This window comes from Larus michahellis, chromosome 10, assembly GCF_964199755.1.
Source record: "Larus michahellis chromosome 10, bLarMic1.1, whole genome shotgun sequence".
NCBI lineage: Eukaryota > Metazoa > Chordata > Aves > Charadriiformes > Laridae > Larus > Larus michahellis.
Genome location: NC_133905.1, coordinates 15,395,544 through 15,420,720, shown reverse-complemented (window position 1 = coordinate 15,420,720; position 25,177 = coordinate 15,395,544). Strand labels below are relative to the sequence as shown.

The 25,177-nt window shown below is 43.1% G+C and overlaps 1 protein-coding gene across 7 annotated transcripts in view; it reads right to left on the bottom strand.

Moving 5' to 3' along the window:
* GRM7 (glutamate metabotropic receptor 7) overlaps nt 1-25,177 on the bottom strand; it is a 304,695-nt gene that overhangs the window by 87,760 nt on the left and 191,758 nt on the right. For 5 of the 7 annotated variants that reach the window (XR_012589416.1, XM_074603377.1, XM_074603378.1 and 2 more), the window contains exons 6-7: nt 15,355-15,555; nt 9,161-9,300 (exon numbers count right to left, since the gene is read on the bottom strand). Coding sequence is in view for 6 of the 7 variants with exons in the window: in XM_074603377.1 (XP_074459478.1) it covers nt 9,161-9,300; nt 15,355-15,555 (341 nt within the window). In the remaining variant the exon portion in view is untranslated. Of the gene's footprint in view, nt 1-4,971; nt 6,508-7,852; nt 8,289-9,160; nt 9,301-15,354; nt 15,556-25,177 lie in introns of those variants that run through there. The other 2 variants (XM_074603382.1, XM_074603381.1) reach the window with 2 other exon arrangements.

The window sequence follows — 25,177 nt, the reverse complement described above, 5'->3', positions numbered from 1 at the left end:
TGCACTACTTTTTTCAAAGAAAGCACAGGTGAAAATAGGATTATCTGCACTGATTGATGATTTTTAATGACTTGTTTAGCCCTCTTCTGCAGTACAGAAGAAGCGCTGCTTGATTCACATGGTTACTATCATTTATTTTGAGGTTGTGCCCTTATCAGAACAAAAATTATTTACAGCAGCCATTTCTAAAGCTAACGTGTCAAAACCATCTGCGGTACTACAAACTGCATCGGTTTTATTCCAAGAGCACTTACCAAGTCTGGCCGTAGTCACAGCTCGTGAGCAGGACCGACATGATTTCAGTCCCGTTGCCTGTTAACCTGCATTTTGGGGACCCGCTGGAGGACTAAGGAATTAGCATCTGGCCATTCAGCGGGCCAGTGGTTTGAAAAATTCCCTTCCAGTCGGCTGGAAGTTAATTCTGCAAGTTAAGATAATTAAAGGTGTTCATGCTGGTCATGGTTGACATGAGCAATGAAGAAACACGGAATCTAATGACGGAACAAAACAAACAACATCTATTATTATAGTATACGTTATTGCTATCGACACATTGGGCATGGTTCCTCACTAGCCAAAACATGCAGTTGGGATGCACTTTAGTAACACGCTGGTGTAATTATTCACCTTTAAATTTCTAAATGGACTGCATGCAATTTGGCTGACGGTGTGATGGGGGCTGAGCTCAGAAACCCCAGCTACGGCCACGAGCTTTGCAAACGGGCTGTACAGACCTTTCTGGAAGGACTTTGCACTTAGCGGTGTTTGCGCTGTGAGATAACTCCCAGAGAGCCAGGCCCCCACGAGTGAGACTGTCACCATGGGTCATCTGGTGACTGTTTGATGCGACACTGAGAAGTGGACGGAGGGACAGGAGCAGGGTCGGGGGAGCAGAAGACGCGGAGTCAGTAACAGTGCCTTGGGGGAGAGTGGCTTCAGGCAGGTTTAATTCATCTCAGAGGGCACAAATGCCTGAAGAAGCAGCCCATAACTTTTTTGTGTACCATAAAACTAGTTATTTTGGGGCAGACTAACACTTCCAAAGAGTGCCTGGAGAAGACAAGGAATGCTGTTGCCCTCGGACCCAGCCCCAGCTGAGCACCAGCGGCAGCAGCCGTTGCAGCTCGCCAGGAGCAGCACAGGCCGAGCACTAGTTCCATGGGAAAGAAACAGCCTGGACTCAGTCGCTTTCCGAAAAAGTCAATGAGGCAACAGGGGCTAAAATAATGCATAATTTTTCAGCTATCAGAAGCCCAGTTACTTCTGGATAGAGCTACATCTCTACGTATGCCAATATGCTGTAATGTATAGCTAATTAAATCTAAGGGTTTAGCCAATTTCATTAAAAATGTAAGCGGTGATAATTTTCAACAAGTGGCTCTATCAGCTGAAAGCTCAAGGTTCTGCACTGACACACGAAAACAAAACATACTAATCATGCTTAATACTTAAAATCTTAATTTTAAATAACACCCTGACCTCATTTGCTGAATTTGTTTAATGAGACTGTCTAACACCTGAATAATGCATACCTCCTGTCAAGCCATCGGCTCACAAGATTTCAGGCTCCAGGTTGTAACATAGATGTATTATCTTTGTACCAGCTACTCATTACAGTCTGTAACAGGAATAGGAAATGACACTACAAGGGCCAATTTGTGTCACAATAACTGAAATGAGAAAGGAAATTGATACCAATTTTTATCTATCTTGACGTAATCTTTGAACCATGATTTTAAGCTTACTCAGATGTTGCAAACCAACTGAAACTTAAGGATTATATATTGCAAAGGTCTGTGCATGAATATATGCCCATCCACCCATATATACACACATAGAGGCATGTAAACACACGCATTTTCTTCATATATATTTGCAAATAGGGCTTTTGCAATTATACGTTATGCGCATATAGGAGCTGGAACTGATAATGCTATCAATAATTGTGCTTTCAGTTCCACACAAAAGGTGAAATTGTTTAAGCTGAAATTTTCTAGGTTGGGAGATGCCAAATTTCTGTTTTTCAATTTCCGATAAATTCTGCAAAATACGTTCTTTTAAAAGCATCTAAAAACCCTCCAACCAACCCTATGGTCATTGTGGTGAAATTCTCTCATCTCTTGCTATTTGAAGCAAAAACTTCTAACTGGCCAGACAGGTGCCCTTTTGCTCGCCTTCCGCCAGAGACTGGGGAAACCCCAGGCTTGCAATAAAGTGAAATTTGCCTGTGCTCCAGAAAGATTTATCTTTTGCTGAGAAATATTCTGAAAAAAAGCCATCTGCTCCAAACATGGTCTACTCCCAAGAAAAAAAACAAAACAAAACCCAACAACAAAACCAAGAAACAATGAACAGCAAGAAATTTGAACACATTATTTTAGAAAAATACCATCTGTTGGCAGAATATTCCTGAGCATCAGACTTCACTGAACAGTTGCTTGGATCTAATTGCCATTCTGAATATTTTACCAAAAAAAGTCAGGTACATATAGGTCTCTTGCCAGAAGGTAAGACATTTAATCACTGTTTTCATTAGCTTGCTATTCATAACATTTATTTCCAAATTCTATAACAGAGACGTTTATGGCATTTAAATAGATTAGTCTGAGCCCAGAGAGATTCAATAGGTGTCGAAGTGCGCAGGATCTGTATAAATTGCACAGATGATTGCGAAGGTACTTAATATATTTCTATTTGTGGGGAAAAAAGGAGCTGCAGCATGGAAGTTGCATCATTCTCTGTCAAAGCCTTGCTTTGAAACTGTCCCCACCTGCCATCAGGGTCTGCGATGGGTCCCCATCCTCCGGGGGCCAGAGCTCACCAAGAGCCATTCGTGCTCTGTTTGCTCCCAGACCAGAGACTCGGAGCTACAGGAACGTTACTTTCTTTAAAGCGAGACTTTTATTCCATTTTTCACGCTCCTTTAAAACACTGGCCCGAACCTACAGTGAAGAAAACAACATAATATAGCTATTTCCCTGAGGAGGAGGGAGTTATTAATAAGTACACAGCAATCTCCTTCGCGCCGTATAACATGAGGCAGGATTTATAAGGGGAGTTAGATCTATGTAACGTACGTGTTTATGGAACCTTATTGATAATTATCAATACTATTAATCTTCTAAGCACTTGTTTAGAAAGATTGCAGCAATATATCACTTACGGCTGGAGGAAATTAATAAAAGCATAAGGGACCGCTAAGCAGCCAGCCTTCCCGGCGCTGCATGCAAAAGACTCCATTTAACCGGCAGTCATGTTTCAAGCTGTACCCTGCTTCATGCCACTAGACCATTTACAATTCAAGGGCACATCTATAAAACAATACGGATTTTTTTTGTTTATCTCTCCACACAGTACGCTTAGGCATCTTTAATATGTATTTGTTTCTGTTTGTAAACAAATTACTTAGAGGAATGTTTTAATTTTATCCGGAGCTCACAGTTAACCCTGCCTGATGCTTTGGAAGTGGAATGTGTTTCGAGTGAGAGCTCCTTGAAATCTCTACAGTGTAACAGTGGACAGGACATCGTGTTTTCCACCATTGCTCTTTATCAGCCGAGGACACACCTTCTTCAGCCATCCTGAAAATGTGCTGCAGCGTCGGATCAGCACTGAGTGCCCAGTGGCACCTTTACGAGCCATAACACCGAGCTGGAAGAGTGCACTTGACAAGCCAGAGATGCCGATGCAATTAACAAAACATGATGCACCCTATGCGGACACTAATAGGCTGGAAGTACAGCATTAATTAGACAATCAAGCTGAAAAAAAACCCAGCCCAAAACAGGAGCTTGCTCTAGGAAGTTAACCCTCTCTATTGGCAAATAAACAGGTCTCCTGTAACCATTTCACTACTCACCAAGGTGAAGGTGAAACAGGGCGTTCATGTCCACCATCACATTGTGAGTTGCAGAGGGATGGTACAAGACGAACACCAAACCTCATCTGGGTGCTCCACCACACAATGGAGGCGGGAGGACTTCCCCCATGGAGAGCTTCCTTCTCGGAATTCAGTCACGACCTCCAGTCCCTCATGTGGGATCTCGATACCCCAAACAACTCATTTGTTGCTAGATGAGAGAGAGCAGCCCGTGTCCCCGAGCAAGAGCCCGGACACATCTCTCCAACCCGCTCACACCTCACCTCACCAGCACCGACACTGCCAAACCAGGACTCAGCCACTCAAACGGAAAACTTTAAACGAGTTCAGCCTTTTAACGACCCCCAAAAGCTTGTCTGCATGAAATAAGAAAACAGGGTTGAGATGGAAGAAAAGGCCAAAACTCTGGCTTTTTGGTCAAATGCAAGCCTGCTGCTCACTTCAGCAATACAAGAGATTGAACTGGTATGCCCACTTGGCCAAATCCAATAGCAGTCTACTTACCGGGCAACGCTTTTGCATAAACTCCATTTTTAACAAAAAATATTAACAGCAAGTCTAGCTTTACGTTACTTTTAGTTCTGCACAACTGTTAGAAATTTCTAAATTTTGCTATCGTTTTAGAAGAAAAATTGAAGGAAGTGGAACATATGCCCGTTCTGTCTGCTCACCCATCTGTCGGTGCCAGCTTCCTTCCTAGTAACTTTTGAACTCGCTGCCTGATTTGAAGCACAGTTGCAACAAGCAGAGATTTCTGAGGGATGTGTCTGCAGGATTGGTAAAACGCAGTGGACAGTTAGAAGAAAGATCCACCAACAGCAAGCGTCTCTCTCACCCTTTTGGTTCGGCCAGCCAACCAGTGGGCTTACGTGTAATTCAAAGACAACCACGCTACAGGCTGATGCTTGCAAAGCAAATGCTATAGGGGTTTGGGAGGGAGTTCAGGCACTGCAGGGAAGTTGTGGAGATAACTATAGGAAGGAGTCACAGGGAACATGATGGAGAATGCTGCTGTGACAGGGTATGCAGAAGACAAATCCCTGAAAAAAATAAGATCCAACAATTTCACAGGGATTGTTTTCTTTATTTTTGGGTTTTGACAGTTCAGGGACGCTTGCAGAGGTTGGGATGTGAACACATAATAAACCTAGGAGCTGCTGAGTTAACTCTATATAGCGAAAGAGAAGCAATATCACCAAATTTCCCATGAGAACCTACAGTTCCTCTAGGAGTGATCCATTTCTTTCTCCTTCAGGCACATCAGTTCCTCCAGGAGAGATGCAGAGAGATTTCTGTTTTTCAGGCACTTCGAAGCATTGGAAGTTGCTCTCATAGAAGGCAGCCAGGTATCAGAGCTGGCGGGCCAGTTCCTTGCGTTCCTACAGTGCCTCCTGTTGAGCGACCTCAGGGTGCTTTATGGAGACTAACAAAGGCACACTTGTCAGGAAGACGTCTATTGTTATTGGATTCAGGGTATGCATGGGGTAACACAGAGCACAGAGAGTATCTTTCTAAAATGCAAAGTGAAACATAAGACATGAAAGCAGAACCTGTGTCTCCTGGCCACTCTGCCTTCATGCTTCACCCACACTCATCCTCACTGTGAACAGCACAAGCATGAGAGATCTAGATATTGCTAAAGTTAAAAAAGAGTTACCCATTTGAAAAGCAAAACAACGAAAAACCATTTGGTACTTCACACACCTCCTTTTCCCCACGGTAGTTTTCCTCCTTTCCACCACCAGCCCTTTTTGCTTTTGAAACACATCATTAAGGCTAAATACAGTCAAAATAGTCCTCCTCATAATGATGCAACTGCTGTGTAATACATGAGTGTACCCTCAACACCAGCACAGTAAAACACAATCCTGGTTTCAGATGCTAATATTTCTGTGGTCCACAGACTTATTGTCTAATTGCATTAGCTGTACCTTTGCTATTCCACAGGCTGTGGGGGTCGCGATACTGGACTGCAATGGGGATGCAGCTGGCCAAATTTCTGATCCTAAAATTCAGGGCAAAGCATTTCAAACTGCAGGAGGACGCAAACTATAAATATTGTCTGCTAAATCTGCATGCAGGGGGCCGACAAGGGGCTGACAGAGCTTGACATGATCTTCATGAAAGAGCGAGAGGCAGGAGGTGCTCTTCCATGACCTCGCATGGGAGGTGGGTGGGCGTCTTGTAATCACAACTTCACTGCGGGGAGAACAAAGGACTGCAACAGTTTTTCATGGAACACTGGCCAAGCCATTTAAAATTAGACATCTGCTCATTTTATCCTTGCGTAGATATCTGTGAAATACAGCCAAAATTGTTACTAAAGCATGCATTGAGTACTAGGGGAAGCTGCGCTAGGGTGCCTGACACCAAGCAAGCAAAAGAAAATTTAGTGATTGCACTGTCCTTACGTAAAAACTACATTACATCCCAAGTTTGCTGCAGTGAAGAGTCATAAAATATTTTCTTGGTTACCAACCAAATTCTGACCTCAGATACCAAAATGTAAATCCAGGGTGAGTCAACCGCACTCAGAGGAGACACTTCATGTACCAACTTGCGGAAGGGAGAGCAGAGCCTGGCTCCGGCGCGTGTCGGGAGCAGGCATCTGCCTTTACTGAGCGTTCCTGCCAGACGTAAGAAAGCAAAAAGGTGACACAAAGATGTGGAGAAGCTCTCAGCACTGAAAGAAATACACAGATGGTTGCAGACATTTTGTAAAACCAGGTTTATAAACTCCTGACAACAAAAAGAAAACAAACTGATACAGCATATTTTCAGACTTGCAAATACGTTGTTAAAGACGTCGTTAGTGTACCTACTGTCTTATGCAATAGAAAGAGAAATGTAAAAAGTAGTTCTTCGGTAATTTTACATGAAAAAATATGGTACAGCTATCAAGATTAATCTGCCCTGTGCCACTTCTGCCTCTCACTGAAAATACTGTGAGAATGGGGAGGTGACAGATACCATTGTAGATGGGAGTGACGACGGACTGAACAGCAGCCCTTCTTCCGGGGAAATAACATGGCAAAGTGTTCTTGCTGCTGCTTTGAATGAGGACAATGATAAAGAAGAAAACTTTTACTCACCTATGATGGTCTTCATCGCTTATTTACCTACCGCCTTTGAGATCTGGAGTGTCCTTACCATCAAGGCCTGCATAATAGGGCAAAACCACTTTTCTCTTTTGTAGCTGAGGAAATTCAGACACGTGGAACTAAACCAGGCTGCCCAAGATGACAAGTCTCTCGGAACACAAAGCATCGCTTCAGCCCTTTCTAAATGCAAAGTAGCACTCTCACCAAACATCCTTTCTTTTGTTTCCCCTCTCGTGTTGGTATTAAAGAAATAAGAATTTGGGAAATATACACTGAAGTGTTATCTCCACAATAATTACTGAAGAAAAATTGTAGCCTTTGGCAGTTTTTCCTGGGATGTTTTTAATAGTAGCTATTATTTCAGTTGGTTATTTTAGAGTATCCTTGACTTCTCTAAACTCTACAAATTTCTTTATTACTGTAAGGAAATACAGTACCATCTACTATAAGGAACTATCACAGCAATGCTAATCCTGTGTGAGAAACCAGGACCTGTAAGTGAGTAGAAGGGAAGTTATGAGCGAATCTCAGCTACTGACACAACCCTGTAGCTGGGAGGATACGAGGGTGAGGAACGTGTGCTTTTTATGGAAACATTTAACACAACAACAGGAATAGAAATCAAGCTCCATTAATTTAGCTTTAAATTTTAATGAATCAGGATGTGTAGTTTATATAAAGAAGGATTTACTTAATAAAATATTAATATTTTTGCTAAAAGAACTGTAAATTGCAAGTTAATATAGTTTTCCTTAAATAGAACATCAAAAGTTGAAAACCACTGAAGGAGCATAGAGCAAATCAAAACAAGCCCCAAAGTTCAAGAAGAGCAAAATATTGTGGTCAGTCCCAGAGACTGAACCGTTGGTAATCCACATTAATTACTCATTTAACAAAAGACATGAAAACATTATAAATAGAAAGAGAAAAGGTCCTGCATTTGGTTACGCTCCAAATGATGGTGCTTTGATCTACCTCAGTAGCCCATGGCTTGCCGCCCGGCTGCAGAGGTGCAACGGCAGCTGGGATCTCCCTGCAGTTACCCAAGTGCAGCAGTCATCATGCCGGGTCCACACGCAGAGACCCGAGGCACGAGCCACAGCTGCTGTGACCACACGTCAAGTGCCAGGTATGTCCTGGCCTCCTCTGGAGTGTGTGTCAGGACTGGACCACGCTCACACGGCCATCCCTTTCACCCTGCACACTATTTTCAAAGGAAATGCAGCAGCAGAGGCAGGGAAGGAGCCGTACCACACCAAGGAGGGACAACATGAGGACAGGGAGCTGGTATAACCTCCGTCGGGAACCTTGACCAAGAGAAGAAAACCCTTTTGTAGCAACTGGCATTTCACTTCAGGAATACCTTGATTTTATTCAGGCTCTGTGGCTGAAGAGCAGTCATACTGAACTGAAAACATGAAAACACTGTCTTTGTGCTTTAATAACTATTTGACAAGGAGTCAAATAACTATAAGGTTACAGCAGCCCTATTTCTCCATGTATTTGAGGCTCAAGCAGCTTGCATAAAGTCAAGCAGGAAGCCAGAGACCTGTCACAGACCATCCTCGTACGGACAAAGCTGACACAAGAGTCTCCAGCTTTCTCAGCCACCAGTCATGTTTTTTTTTAATCTGGGAAACATCAAAGTATCTTGGGGGTCTTTGATCACCTGCTCTTACATGCTTGTTTTTCTTTAGGCATCACTGCAAAAAGGCCATCTCATTCATATGGATATCTTTGCTACGTGCTTAAAAGTAACAACGGAAAAGTGAGTCACTCAAAAAACATTTAGTTTCAGCTTTCCTAAACCCAGAAAAACTGAAGAATATAACCAGAAAAGCTGAAGAGCATCTGCAAATGAAAGCCCATTGGTTTCAAACCACAACACATTACTGCTTCGTTTTCCAAGTTGGCAACTAGGGACTTCAGACACACAAAAGTAATAAAACTTGCATGATCACCTAATGCCTCTATTAGTCTGAGGAGCTCTGGTACTCAGGGTACAGAGAAAAGGTTGCAGGACAGAGCAGAAGATGATAACGTGCAAAAAAAAAAAAAAATGCGTTATGTAGCTGCAAGAAATAATAAAGATCCCTATTAATTTTTGCAGGATGAAAAATAAAAATATTAGTAACCATACCTGGCAGAAAAGTGCAAGCAAAGAATAAAGTAGACTCACGTTGAGCTGGAGGTCATCTGTCCACTGGCCGATGAGGCGGTAGCCCGGCGTGCTGGTGTTGGTGGTGTGATACTGGAAGATGTCGTAGCGCCCTGGTGCATCACCGTTTTTGTTGAACATCACTGGAGTGCCAGCACTGCCTGGGGGAAGAAAACAAGACAAAATCCAAGCAAACAACCAACAAAAGCCAAATCACTGTAAAAATATCTATTTTATTTAGTCACGGTTGAGAGCTTTTGGACTGGCAATGCACTTCAGGCAAAGGTCATCTGTCACCCCAGCCATATAAAACAGATACTTCAGGACACAGTGGTATAATTCCAGGCCTCTTCCAGTGATTAATTATCACTGCCCAAACCCACTGACTAAAAATAAAACAAAGCAAAACTAGATCAACCTTACTTCATTCTAGCTTTGCACAAAGCAAGGAATATCAGAAGGCTTTTCTTCTGCCCTCCAGCCTCCCTCCCATCTCTCTTTCCTCGGGGAGTTCTTTAGTGAATATCACTCCTGTGAATGGAGCCTCTAAATGATTTTTTTTTCCCCCAGAAAGTGTTCCATCTGCTTCTGAGAGATACTGCTGTCAGAAGTCAGCCCAGGTCTAGTGAATCTTGACTAGCATCCAGAAATAGCTTCCTCCTCCACAATATGTTCTTATTCCCGTAATCAGCATGCAGTTGGGATGGAAAAGAACAGACTAAGCTATAGGAAGACTGTTCCTTGTCTACTCCCTTATTTAGATTCTATGACACAGGCTGAAAAGTATCTCAGTCAGGAACGGATCAGGATCCTGAATGGACTTTATTTGCCATATGCCAAGGTGACTAACAGGGGTAAAGAAGTGAGGTCAGGCAACAAGGCAAGGGTACCCCCACAACCCCCCCTCTGTGCCTGGTGCTGGGCAAAGCCAGCCTGCACCCTGGAGGTGCGCCCATAGCTGAGCCATGGGACAGACCATTCCTCATCCTCAGGCAAGTTCTCACCAGAACATCTGCATTTTAATTACCACAGCATTAGATGCGAACCCTTTCTTAGATGAGAATTCAAAGCAGCGTTGCATTTCCTCAGATCTCTAGGCAAAAAATTCAAGGGTGACATTTATTTCAAGACATATTAAAATAGGTTTCAGTGGGGTAGAGTAATATTGTGTCAAGATTGAAGATTATGACAATACTCCAGCATATCTATATTCAAAGCTTCCTCCTGCATAACTTTTTTTTCCCTAAAGCAATGAAAAATCTCTCCTGTTGTAGCATTGAACTTTAAGATTATGGTTTTCTTCATGATTCCCATTCTTCATTGAATTCCAGTGAGTGAAAAAAAGATCTGAAGGAGTGAATTAGCATAGTTTCCATTCGAGCCCTGGTAAATTGTTTCCTGTCTATCCTACAATCCTCAGAGATCAGATACAGATTCAGTTCAAAGTCTGGTACAGAAAATCTTCCACTGAAATCTCCCCTTGCTGGTTTCTTATGAGCACTAGGCAGATACTTAATTGTTGTTACAGATTAATGTAGCCAGAATACATTTACAGTGAAAACACTTTAAGTGAATAAGAAGAAATGGCTGTAATTCCTAGGCTCCTTTGGAAAGTCAGCACAACTGGTAAATGGGATTTAGCTAATCACGACTCTTAAAAGGCTGTATCTTATTAGTTAAACTTGGTTTTGTCAGAGCTGACAAAAAAGTACAATTCAAAGGGCTCAAGTGAGGCGCCCAAAATGCAACACAGATATTTATGGATTCCCTGTATCCTGACAAAACCCCAGCATGGACACGAAGAAGTGTCCACGTCTTCAGGTCAGGAGGCAGACCGGGAGCAGAGGCCATCATCATGGCCATGCCAATGTCAACAGTGCCAAGACAAACTCTGCTGCAGGCTGAGGGGAAGCTGACGAGAGCCACTCTACAGTCACCTCCATGGGCCAACGGGAACGTTGCCCGGAGCCATCCTGGCTAAGACACAGCCACCCCACCACAGTGCACGGAGTAAAGCCACATCTCTCCATCCCTGGCTGGGCACCCAGAGCAGGTTGCCCACCTGCCTGCAGACAGCGCTGGCAGGACCCCATGCACTGGGGCAGCTGTGGGCAACAGGGTCGATAAGCGGAAGGCCAACAAGAAGGATACATGCTGTTATGGATCCAAGAGGTCCTAAATTGAGAATGTATCAGGAAGTGTCCCTCCAAAATGCGCCATTTCTGTGTTTGCTGGAGCAAGAAAACTTTTTGTAGGTTAATGCTAATTATTGCTTTCCGTAGCTGCACGCAGACAGTTTTAAACAAAGACATTTAAAATAATCCTTAAGTGCAGTGGATGCACTTGGATGCTACGGGGCTGCAGACTCCACGGCACGATACACCATTGTCTGCTGGGTCACCTCCAGAGACCTGTAAAAGTACAGTCCCTTGGGACACCGACCTCACGCGTGGATATGGATACTTGATAGTCAGGAGTAAACTCGCCTGTTGCTATTTTCAGGTACATCACCATTTGTGAGTTAAAATAATACAGAAAAAAAGCTGGGAAAAGTCAGGGATTTGTAGGGAAGGCGAATGTCTATAGAAATGCAAAGAACTGATAATCTTGGGTCCTAAGTCAAGCAGAAGCATCGCGTTTCCCGACTTTGAAGTTGGAGTAATTGGACACCCGGCCAAGGATCTGCTTAGTAAGTGCAAGACCCCTCTAACCTTTGCGAGGGCTCTGGCGCATGCTTTGGTGCTCTTTTCGTACCATCGGTCTGTGGGGACCTGGTAGCCCTGTTTCAAATTGCTACAGCATTTCAGTCTCCACTTGCAATTCAAATTCCTTTGTACACTTATGAAAATAATAAAAAATAATGTATGAAAGTGCCATTACAGAGAAGAAACGGTATTTGCAAAACCAATCATATTTCTTACTTGACTTCTTGATCTTCTAATTATTAAAACATATGGTTGTTTAGTTGTTTTTTGATAATTTCAGATTTATTTTCCTTCTGTTAAGATTTACAAGAATTTTGCTCAGCCCCAGCAAGCACTTCAGAAACTGAGCATTAGCCTCCAGACTGCAGCTTCTTGCTCATTCGGAGGCTATGACAATTTAATTCACCTTCAGTTCCCAACAAATAAGCTGCCTTCTCACCACACAGACACAGAGAGTACATGACACCCTTTCACCTGCAGGATGCATTCAAAAAAAGACACAATCCAACTGAATTTGTAGGATTTCGATCTCCTAATCGCCACAAGATGGGAAATGAATTAATAGGAGAAGGACAGGGTGCCAGCTAAGGTGTTTCTTTACTATTCAGTTCACACTTACTGCAGTTTGAGTACCTGGAGGGCTCGTATGAACAGAATCTTTAGCTTTTTCACTGGCAAAAATACAATCTCTGCACTTGGAGATTTTCAGCATCTCACTGCATGAGCACTTGATGTTTTAAGTTTTCCAAGGTTTGGGCCTTTTTGTTCTCAAGGTAGTGTGACTATATCAAAATTCATACTGAGCTTCTAGTACAAATCCAGTCTCTCTTCATTAAAGCGTTGCTTGAGCTCTTCCTGCATGACTGTCATTACCTCTGCGAGGAAGAAAAGGCTCCAAAAGCAGGGACAGACAGGACGATTGCAGCTGCACGGTGACAAGGGGATTTATTACATGCAAAGAGGATCTCAAGCTCATGGGCTCAGGATGCTTGAAAAGGGGCAGCATTTTTCCCCTCTGGCACACAGTTTGGACAAAGCACTCCCACTGCTCTGCTTTTACTACAAATTTAGGTAGAAGACTGGGACAACAGGATTTTAAGCATAGACTGAATATTGCTTTCCAAGTCCTAATCTTCATGAGAGGGAGCCGCATGGCTGCACCGGTGACTCAGGGAAGGGCAGGTTAAGATCAAGGCTAAAACCGAGACAGCTGACACAAGCCCAGCAGCGCGTTCCTCTGTCCCTGCCCTCTACGACATGATGGGTGAAGACCACGTAGGCACCGGCACCGGTGTCCCGGGAGCTCCCAGGCTTTATCACCAGGAACACACCACCCAGAGCAGCCAAAGCCTCTCTCGTTGCTTCTTCCATTCCTCCATCCCTCTGCATTTTTCAGGCTATCCCCATCTGTTTGGCGAGTTATATGAAGGTTGTTTATCCTCCACCCCTGGGAAGACTCAAGCAATCCACAGCAATTCTGGGAATTCACTTTTATAGAATACAAGAAGAAACTGGTTTCAGAGCATCTTTCCATAGCCTGAGGAACGAACCCCAGGAGGGGCACAGCTGAACATGGAGCCTGGGCACACAAACACACGTGCAGTTATGCACAACGAATACGACAAGAAAAAACTAAACTCTGCCCCTGGATAATGAACCTTAAAAGGAATTGGTTCTTCTCCCAAGGAAAATGCCTACACCCAGGTAGCCAAGAGAAATTAAAAATATTCAAAGCTATCTCAGTTTTACCACCGTTCTTCTTCCCATGCTAAAAAGCAAAGCAGTACTTCAGTCCCTGTGCTGGACACGAGTTTCACGTATACAAGTAAAGAAAAACACCATAAGGCCTTGTAAATCAATCACTAATGGAGGAAAAAAAGTCATCTTTTAAAAGCCTGACCAAGGAAACACAACTAAGGAAACCCAAGTTGGTCCAAGCCAATTCTTGGAGCTGGACAGTAGTCAACATTATCTGGACTCCCAGTTTCTCATAAATTATTTCTCAGCTCTTAAAATGATAGATGACCATTCAGCATCTTTATATGCAACAACTGTCTAGAGATGCCCATGTATGAGCTGCTTCTCAGTACCAAAATGGCCCAAGTGCAATACACTATATGAATGCTGGACTACTTCTACAGGAGCTTTGTCCTTTATAATTAACCTTCCAAAACAAGGAAAGCAGAACTTCCCAGTCCTCCCGATCACTCATCTCAAAATTAGCTCCTGGATGTAGTTAACACCACTTACTTCAAGGAAAGAAATTAAAATCTCCTCATATTCACCTTGCTGTTTCTAAGATGATTTATACAGGAAAGAAAAACATCCTTGGCACAAGTGACCAAGCTCGATAATGAAATACCATCTGTGTTCCTACCTTTAAATCTCTTGGGTCCTATTGGCTATGCGTGGGTTTTGTTAAGTTTATTAATAAAAATGTTTATTGGTAGATCTCAGCAGGGAACGCCTCCCCGTGCTGCCCAGCGAGGACGTGAAGCTTGCACAAACCCCTCTTCCCAGGCGGCGACAGCCCTGGCTGTAGTTTTTCAGTACTTCCCTAAATTTGTTCTAAATATGGATTTGGAGGTCTAACTTTCGGCTCCTGGCTAAATCTCAGATCTCTACCTTCTACAGAGCTAGGGCAGAGCAGTAAGACCTCCCGGTAAGTACATTAGCAAGGTTTATGAAGGGGAAATAACATTAGGTTGCTGTAATGTTAGCTGCTGTAAGTGATCTGCTCTGGTGCCTCTGGGCTGGTTGCAGGTGAATGTTTGTTAATGAAACTAATAAAATTACAGTAAAACATATGAGGCAAGGAAATTTTGCTGATATTCATACACTGCAATGAAGAGAAAAATACACGAAAGCCCGTTGTACTGTATGAAAGGGAGCGTTGGTATTGCAACCATCACCGCCACACCTGGGAAGCAGAGCTGGGTAAATGGTAAGCGGACAGACATTAAATTCTCGTGTCCACATTTTTAGGATGTTTCATCTCCTCTGAAGTCTTACTAGGGGAATGAAGGTTGGAGTAACTACTCTGTCTAAATCACGTAGTTCTGGCTCTGCAAGCGGACCTGGCCCTTTAGCTGTCCTCTCCCTCCTCATCATGCAGCTAAACTGGGTTCTGGGTACCAGAATTTCTGCCAAGTACGGGAAACAATATAACTAAATAGGAAACATGATGTGTTATGCTAGCAAATTTCTGGGGTTTCAACAGGCTTGTTTAGTCAGAGACAAGCTTAGGCTTTCACCCAGCTATTTCTCCCATAAGAAAACAGTCTTCTGGAAGGTATCCTAAACCAGCAGCAGTGATTTCTGTCTCTGGACAGTAGCAGCCTATTTACCTTGGTTAAAACGCGATGTTTTCAAATAGATACTAAATAAACATTGGCTTCTACCACAAACTCTAGCGAAACAATAAAAAGAGTCTTGATCTGCATTGGATGAAAAAGATATATGAAGTGGAATTAAATGGAAGAGCCCCATGGGTGAATACGGCCAGCTCACCATTGAAGTTAACGCTGCGGATGTACTTGAGCAGCTTTTTGCCTCCCGCGTGCTCCATCTCGGGGCAGACCCCGGGGTAGTCGGCACAGAGGTCCTTGTTCATGTGGTGGAGCGCGTGGGCCATGGCGTACACGGCATCGATCACGAACTGGACCTTCCCCTCCTGCTCGTAGTGGGAGTCTTTGCCAATTCGCTCCTGTCCTGCACGTTAAAAACAAACACACACATATACACACACACACAGAAGGACAGTAAGGAACAGTATTTTCCTGATATCAAGCACAAATTAATCCTCCTGGAGCACATTTAAAGAACTGCATGTTTTAGTCAATACCATAAAACATTTTGAGTTATGGTTTTACTAACTAAAACAAAAACAAACCTTCTTTCTTGATAGTAGAATGATCAACAGTTCTTGCAAGTTATTCTACCGTAATGCAGAGAAACAAATCCTGCCACAACCACAAACTTGAAACTCTAACCTACAGGGACCGTCTTAGAGGGAGAAGACGCCAGACTCCGTATGCTCCCAAAGTATGTCTTTGAAAGAAGAAAGCATTTAAAATAAAGCACAGCTGGTATTTTAAAGTCTGATGGTTTGTTCTGTTGCAAATCCCAGTCTCTAATTGAAAGACAGAGCCAGACTCAGGGAAGAAAGAATCCCGTCAGCTGCAAGCGAAGGGGTGCTCCAGAGAACCGAGTGAACGTGCCTGCTATCAACGCCAGCTCGGGAAGCTCGGTATGGCTGCATTAACAACGCACCCCCCCTCTCCCTGGCCTGCAGAGACCAAAATGTCCTTCGGAATCCACTGACTGCCTTTAAAATATTTCCGCAGGCGAGAACTTAAGGAATCCAAAGGCTTAATGTCATCCCAACGGCAACGGGGGGAAAGCAGTGCTTTGAGAGCCACCCCTTGATGGCGGCAGCGCCCGGCGTGTGAGGAACGACAAACCCTCTGCCTCAGGGACCCTGCCATCCCGTGGGCCAAGGCTTAGAACGTCTGAGAGAAGGGAGGCATTTTGCAAACGGAAAACTGGAACACAGAAATTGAATCACAAAGAGACAAAAGAACTCAATAGCAGCAACAAAGAAGGTGAACCTAAATATTTTGTGTGGTAGGCTTGTGCCTTAACCATTCTCTCCCTCTCAGACTTGAGAATATGTAACCTGGTAACGTGACTGTAAAACCAGGCAAAAAGGTGGCCTTCTTGCTTTTATGGTCGTGTGAACTGATAAATAAGCGCCTCCGCAATTAGGCGGCAAACCAAACAGTATTTTCAGAGCTTAAAGCAAGGCACAACAGGTTAAGAATCAGGAAACTTTGATTTTTTTTTTTTTATTTCTTTTTTTTCTGAAATCATCCACTAACTTCTTGCTTTACCTTGACCAAGTAACACCTGCATGATTCAATCTGTCCAGACGCAAAATGTGTGATTATACTTACCTATCTCACCAGGGTTTCATGAAACGTAATTACTGCTTGTGAAGTGTTCCGAGCTGCATTGATGAAAGCACCAGAAGTGCCATCTATTATTTTCCAAGGGTGGCAACACTACATCCCACTTGTTCCACCTGCAGCATCACACTCCTTTCTAACCTCACATCAGTCTTGATCACCTTCCTGCAGCACCTGTAGGTCTGGGCACTGCCAGGAGCTCCAAGAAACCAGCCATCGGAGGCATCTCTCACAAATATTTTAGAGACCTTCAATCAAAGTAAACGCTCGGTTGGAGGACACAAGTGGGGAAAATTCCTTTGTTAATGTCCTTAATTAGAAATAGGGATGAATGAATTTAAATTAGCTGGTTGATACCAATAAGGAAAGGAAATCGAGTTGTTAATGACTACGAGAACTAATGATTTTTAACAGAGGCCAGAAGCCCATTTTCCTGCTGCTGCCCAGTTAAGACGGCTGTATCTCCCTCCTGCGCTAACGAACGGCAGCTTTACCCACACCAGCCCCTGTTGTGCAGGGCCAGCCCGAGCCTCCTCCCTCCAGGGCAGCACTGGGCTTGCAGAAACCCATCGCCAGGGAGCAGGCAAGGTCTTCTCCATCCTGACTTCCCTCGGGGCACTGTTTATCCGGCTGAATCATCTGATAGCCAGCTTATGAGCAAAGTATTTCAGGATTTTTTTTCGGCTCGTAAAAGAAGGGCACGGTGGAGCTGCAGTCCCCTCCCGCAAGTCACACTCGGCAAAGAGATCCAGACAGTTTGCTATAAATTCTGCTCATATGTCTCACCCCTTCTCCTACCCTCAAGGTGGCTTCATCTACAAAATTTACATAGTTCTGGTGCTGGCGGCTCTTTCTATAAATACATATACGTCATGCTCTCTCTCAATATTACATACAAATATTTAAATATTAAATGTATATTTAAAGTATAATTATTATATATATTATAAGTAATATATTTATATAAATATGATTTGTTTATATATAAAATATATACACACTTTTGTGTATGTAAACAGTGTGTATATACACACACACACACTGTATACAGTCCAACGACACGACCCCCAGTCCAACAGTGAGGCTGTAGATAACACCCAATGACTTCAACTCACTTGCTACAAGTCAGCAAGGTCCAGGAAAAAATCCCACGTTCTATGATATCTGCACTATAGCAGCGTATTTGCTATATTTGATTCACTGCAAGATTAGACACTCAAAAGAGGGACTGACCTACATCACCAAATACCCGTTAGTCCCAAACAATCCTTTTTCTTCTTTGAGGGGAGAGGTGGCGGACCAGCATTACGAATAAGCACAGAGAGATCGCCACTTTCTTACAGAAATCCCACAAGCACAAAGACTGCCTAAATATGTCCACAAGTGATTTGCTTGAAGATAAGCAAAGATATAATCCCTGTATATGAGCACATTTAATTGTCTACACTTTTCCCCCTTTTTTGTTTTTCTCCTTAATTACCAAACTGCACCATTGACGTCTGATCCACTCAACCTATGCATTAGATTTGACATACCTTCTACAAAAGCCTCTCTGTTTTAAATCTCAACTACCCTGGAAACATTGAAATCCTGCAAATACTTCAGCGGGGTACGAGAGCTTCCACCCTAAGAAGATCCACGTACTGTCCTTTTCATTATTTCACTCCCTCTCATTGATTACAGACCTTATTACATTTCCAGGCCCTGACAAGGAAAATGCTTTTAAGTGGTTTCAGCTCAGCTACCTAACCAAATTAGCAATGCAACAGAACGCGTGCCAAGGGAAGTGAGTCTGGGATTGAAATGCTGCACACAAACAATACTGATTAGGCATATTAAGTTCCAGCAGCACGGTCGGCCGAATGCACAGCAGAAAGAAAACCTTTAGCGGTGAAGAGATCTGTGAAAGGAACCTGAGCAAAATCCACTTAAAAAAACCAAGACCAACGTCAACGGTGTCCAACTATGAAAATAATAAAGATTTGAAAAACTGAATAGAATTTGCAGTGGCAAGACTGCTTTCCTCTACTGAAAACGGCCATTTAGTTGAGCACACCCACCCAGAAAACATGCATGAATTCATGCAACTAGACAAGTGTGCTATCCTTCATATAAACATAGCTTGAGGTACCTTTTAAAACGACTGTTGCAATTAGAAGTTTAGCCCAAATTTTAACTAGCAAAGAACCTGCAAAGCAATGGCCATACTTTACATATATCAAGTAGTCTTCAGACTTGGACACTAAAAATAAAATAAAAAATACCTAAATTAATGGCCCTGACTGAACAGAGTGTTCCCTCTAGTTTACATCAAACTAGCATCGTAGTAATCCAGTGAGAAGCAAATCAGGCCCCAAATCCATTTTCAGACAGGGGTAAACCTAAGTGATGGGCACAATTTTAATTCCAACTTCAGCATTAGTGTGGCAAATATCTCCCCCTCTTAAATTTAGCTGAAGAAGCCAAGCAGGAAGTTTTACCCCATGCCTCAGGACTAGCTCCTGTGTATTCAGGGGTACAGAAGTTCAATTATTAATTATTCCTGGAAGAGAAGGAAACCCCCAGCAGTCATTAGCTCCCTACAGCCAAAAGCAGCGATGTGGGTGCTGCGGGTGCCTCCTGGCAAAGGGGCAGCCCTGGACCCCATCCCAGTCACACCAGGGCATCGCGGGGGTCTCAGTGTGGCGCAAGAGAAAGAACCAACGTATGAACTCAGGTGTTGGGTGCAGCAAGAAACCATGCAACCCTCCGTGCTGCCAGAAGACACCAAAAAGGCCAGAAGGTAAACATAAAGCCCATTTGCACTGTGATGTGCGCATCGTCTGTTCTTCTCAACACACCCCTGCTCTTTAAAGGCTGCCTCTTCTTTTTTTTCTTTTTAACTTGGTGATCTTCAGGAGCCATGCAATAATGTTATTTTCTTCAGCAATGAAGTAGCTGACACCCGAGACACATGCACACAAAGTGATTTCAAGAGAATGCGCTTTTGTACCAGGGATTTGAAATGGAGTACCTTGGGATGTCAGGAGAAGGATGAAACACAAAAGCAATTTATTGACATGAGCATTTTTTGCTTCCAAAAGATCCTTTCGAAGGTGATGACAAATAATTTAACCTCACTTCCTACTAGAGTCTCAAGTGCTCATCATCATGATTCCTAGGAGACTGAGCAGCTAGGTCTCTTGCTTCAGGCAAATCTTCACAAGAGAAAAATACTGCAACAAGGAGAGGAAAAAATGGCCCAAACCCAGAGTACTGAAAATACAGAGGGAAAGAAGTCCTCTTGTACAGCCTCCTTCAGATGACATAGAAATTAAATGCAAGATTAAGAACTCCTGCTTAACACCTCCTCATACGGAAAAGGAGCCTGACAACACCATTTTTCACATTACATTTTCTCAGCCTCTCTCCTTCAGTTGATTTTTCTGGACTCGTCGCTGATCATCACATAATGGAGGAGATATGTTATGATGTATAAATAGTGTTGCAAGGACCATTTTTATGGCATATAATTCAGACAGACATCAAAATCCCACTTCATTGGTGCTTACATTAGATGAATTCAGACATCGGTTCAGTTTCTGAAGGATTAAACACATTTTCAAAGGAACTTACATAATAGTACTGCTGAGAACCCGGTGATAGTCATCATTAACAAGAGATTTAATTTAAAGATTGCAGAATGCTCACAGTATCAAACAAGGAGCTATTATTTCTACAAGTTAGAATTCAGCAGCTGGTTAAGTGCTGACGGAAAAATACATACTCTTCATCCATCTCCAGTGTATTTAGCATCATTAGAAACCTGATGCCTATGAGCAAAGAGACATCCATGATGCAACAGCTACAATTATTAGTCTATAACCGTGTAAGTGCCCATAGACGCTATTTCATAGCGACGCTGAAGCTTCCTCCAGCCACAGGCGGTGCGGAGAGCTCAGCCTGTGCAGCTGCAACGGCTGTCCTCGTGGCACTCCAGAAACACGCCCGGTAGCGCAAAACAAATGGATCCATCTTTAATAGACAAGTCTGTACGTCCAGGGCACTCCAAAATACAATATTATAAATCTTATGAGGAGCAACTGAAGGAGCTGGGACTGTTTAGTTTGAGGAAGAGGAGGCTGAGGGGAGACCTCATCACTCTCTACAACTACTTGAAAGGACATTGTAGAGAGCTTGGTGCTGGTCTCATCTCACAGGTAATTAGCAATAGAACAAGAGGGAATGGCTTCAAGCTGCGACAGTGTAGGTTTAGGCTGGACATTAGGAAAAAATTCTTCACAGAAAGAGTGGTCAGACACTGGAATAGGCTGCCCAGGGAGGTGGTGGAGTCACCATCCCTGAATGTGTTTAAGAGTCGTTTAGATGTGGTGTTGGGGGATATGGTGTAGGGGAGAACTTTGTGGAGTGGGGTTGATGGTTGGACTCGATGATCCCAAGGGTCTTTTCCAACCTAAATGATTCTATGATTCTAATATTCACCCATAGTATAGACACTACTGCACACACAGGAGGTGTAAAGTCTGAAAGCTTCTCCAACTAAGCTCTTTATTTGAAAGTAGCTGAGTACTAGAGACTGAGAAAAACTAACAATATGCTAGAGTAAATATTGTAATTTAAACAAGCAGAGTATGACAATCAGGCCTCTTTGCAATATAATCCATGTATTGTCATTTTACAAAGAAATACAAGATCCAATAATACAGCTATGTAGTTACAGTCATGTATCCAGCCCATCCTAATTCAGAAGATCTCATTATAGACAAAAGCCTTTATCTCAAGACCATCAATCCAATCCCCATGGATTTTCTTGGGGAAAGCAGATGAACTTCCAAGTTTCTACTGTGAACCACACAAGAAGATCATCTGTGCGAGGATAAGATTACAGCCTAAGCGTGGAGCTCAGGAGCCGGCAGCGTGAGGGCAGCAGCTCAGCCCAGGCGGGGCAGAGCACCCACCTTCCTAATGCGGGGAGGTGCCAGTCCTGCCTTCTTGTTAACGGCTCAAGAAACCTCTCCCGGATCTCCTCTGCACCCCCAGTGCCAGCACAGCTCTACAGCCTCCCACCACTCCGATGGAAAGAGGTAACTTCATATTGCACAGGAAATTTGGAAGTCAGACCAATCGTTCTATGCCAATAACAAGCAGGGAGGCCTTTTTTATCTCAAAACGCCTTTTTTTTTTTTTCTTAATTTGGTGTGCACTTGACCCACAGTCAGACATCTACAGCAGTAGATATACAAACGGAGAGACTCTAGTAACTCCACCAAAACCAACAGAAAGCAGATGTAGTCAACTTTAGCTATGCCTAATCAGGTAACACTGCCTAAGCGAACTTTGGAAACCAGACTCTCACAATGCCTTACAACGTACTCCTCATCTAGAACAGAAAAAAAACCTCCTGTACTGTACCTGGTCTTCACTCATAAATATTAAAGTAAAAACCAAAGAGAACATAGCGCAGCAGAAAGTCCTACTGAAAATTTGTTATTCCAATACCAGAAATAAAAATATTACATCATAAGGATAATAATAATTTCAGCAGTTTACAGAAAGCCTTGATGCAATGAGTTTTATGAAGCTCCATCCACTTCCACCTGTCAGAAAATGAATTTTTTTTCTCAATTACACTGATTCAGCCCACCATACCGTTTCTGTTCTCAGGTGTGTATGCATATCTAAGAGAACATATTTTTAGATTAGAAAACTGACCTAGTTTTCTTACCTGAGAGGTTTTCTGTGCATTCAACGTTCCTATTAAAACATAAGCAATAGGTCTCATTTCTATTCCAATGCAGAAGTACTACAGTCATAAAATCCCAGCACCAGGTTGGCCAACGCTGCTGTAAATCACAGACACTTTACAGCTTTCTACTGCGAGCGTGCAAGTGAAGAAAGCTTCCTGTAGCCATAATTGCCAGGGAAGCCAGTGCTCACACAAATGTATAGAAGCAGCACTTTTTAAAGATTAGAAGGCCTAAACTGGAGCTATCTTCATATTTGAGCACTTGGGTAAAAATGCAATTCGCAAATAGAGGAACATGTATGTAAATAGCAAGCTGGGAGTGATTTGAATCACGGGGCTCTGTTGGCAAATCACCTTGGCAATCTAGAAATATAAGTGATTCTAAGAAACATATTTGTGAAAGGTAACAGAGTTTAGAAATCCATAAAACAGGTTTACCTTAAGAATAAACTCTTTAAGATTCATTTAATGTTGGTTGAACCAACCATTGCAGGGTTCTTTTAGGAATTTCAGGTATATGTATTTTGAAGTACTACCACGCTAAATTAGATGAACTTTTTGAAATGAAAGCATAGAGGTCATTAAGCTATAACGCATACTTGAACAATTTAATATTATATGGAAAATATTTTGTTTAGAAAGAGGTGCACATAGCCAGTCAACTTGCAAGCCAGTGCGTAACATGCTTCGTTTGCTCCTAAACTTGTGCACATCACATTTTTTCAGAAAAAAAAGTCAACTTTTCCTTCTCATGGGTGTTAGCATTGATGTGCTTAGGCAGTCTGAAGATCGCTGAAGTATCTACAAAAAATAAGATGCAATGCAATCTAGTAAAAGAACAGAGGACTGAAGTCTTGGGTTTCAAAATTAAGTCAGATGTTGGCTAACCACACGTCCTCACCTACGTCCCAGTGTCTCTGAGCTACGGCTATAGCTCTGTTGGCCCAGAGGATTCACCCAAAGATGAGCTGGGCTTGGTGGGAAGCTGTTTATTGGAGAACATACTGAGATATGTCTTGGATTTATTTTTTGTTCCCCGCCTTGAGAGGGAGCCTATAACCAGGGTCATGGACAACTTGAAAGACAATCACCATCAGAAGCAAAAGAAAAAGCAGAAGCTGTCAACGGAAACGTGTTACAAAGATATGGATCAGCCACTTGCTAGCAAGGAAACATTCTGTATGTGTCCTGAGAAAGAAGGGAGGAAGAGGCAGGCCATGCCAACAAAGCAGGAAAACAACTACCTAGACCACTTATATACCTGCATCAGAGCATGGGATGTAATTGAGAAGATAAATTTCCCATCCCGGTCTGCCCTTTAACCTTATCCATAGCTTGCAGGGCAAGCAAGAGAAGATAAATTTTAGTCTTTATCCTTTCTGCACTGAAATATTATATACCTTCAAACACATGCATTAACACACATCTCGTACCTCAGAGCCCGGAGGAGAAAATGCACAGAGCAATCTCTGTAACAAGAGCTAACCAAAAGCTTTTTTGCTCGCGCCCATGTCATCAATCACGCATCACAAAATCCTGGGCAAAAATCCACGCCGAGTCACAGGCACGTAAATCCTGCTGGGGCCACCGGCAGCTGGGAAAGGGCATCCGAGCAGCTGGGAAAGGGCATCCGAGCCAAGTATTTGCCCTAAAGCAAATTATTTTACAATTTGTATACAGGATTCATGACAACTAGCCTTACTTTAAGTATTCCTGTATTTCAGCACCTTGACTAACCACTGCTTAGGACCAGACTACAGTTAAGGACTACTGCCTAGGCAGGACGTCTTACAGATGACAGCAGTGGGCATTAACAAAAGGACTTGGTTGGGTAGAAAGATATAATACCATTGGCCAAGATTTGGGGGGAATAAAAGAAAAAAAAAACAAACAGAAAAAACTACCTTTTTTTTTTTTAACTTGCTCTGTTTAAAAAAAAAAATAATAGTATGAGCGATAGCAACAAAGCCTGGACCTCCACAGTCTGAGCTGCTCAAGCACAGAGCTTACAAGGCACTCAACTTGTCTTTGCGTTAGGCACAGAGGTAATACGGCTCCCCCCGCCTTCCAAAGCGCAGATGCAGAAAAAAAAAAAATCATCTTGATGCAGAGAAAACTGGCTGATAACTCAAGGGAGGTGAGAGAACTGCTCAGCCCCTGTGGAGTGTTTCAAGGCACGCTCACGTTGAGCACACCTGCAGCAAGAGACAGGAGGGTTTTCAAGCTGCAGATTCTTGAACAAAAGGAAAAATGTACTGCGTATGGTTTGGATCCTCCTAAACCTGATTTTTCTGAAATTCTGAGGAATTATTGATATTTGTAGGACCCAGATGAAGTGATCTCCACAAGCCTTACTGAGAATAGGAGGAGGGTGCTGAGAAGAGCCGGGAGCCGGCGGCAGTACAGCCCTGAGCCGATGCCTGCGAACACCGGGCAGCTTCCAATCGAGCTTCCGACGGATTCACCTGTGCATCGTTTGTACAAACCTGCCATCCCGAACCTTGAGCAGTGCTGGAGATGGAGCACCTTCTGCACTCACAGTCCTCAACACTGTCCGTGGGAATCCGTCTAAATTTAGCCCCTCTTCCTGACATGATTTATATGGCCCCGTGGACAGTTA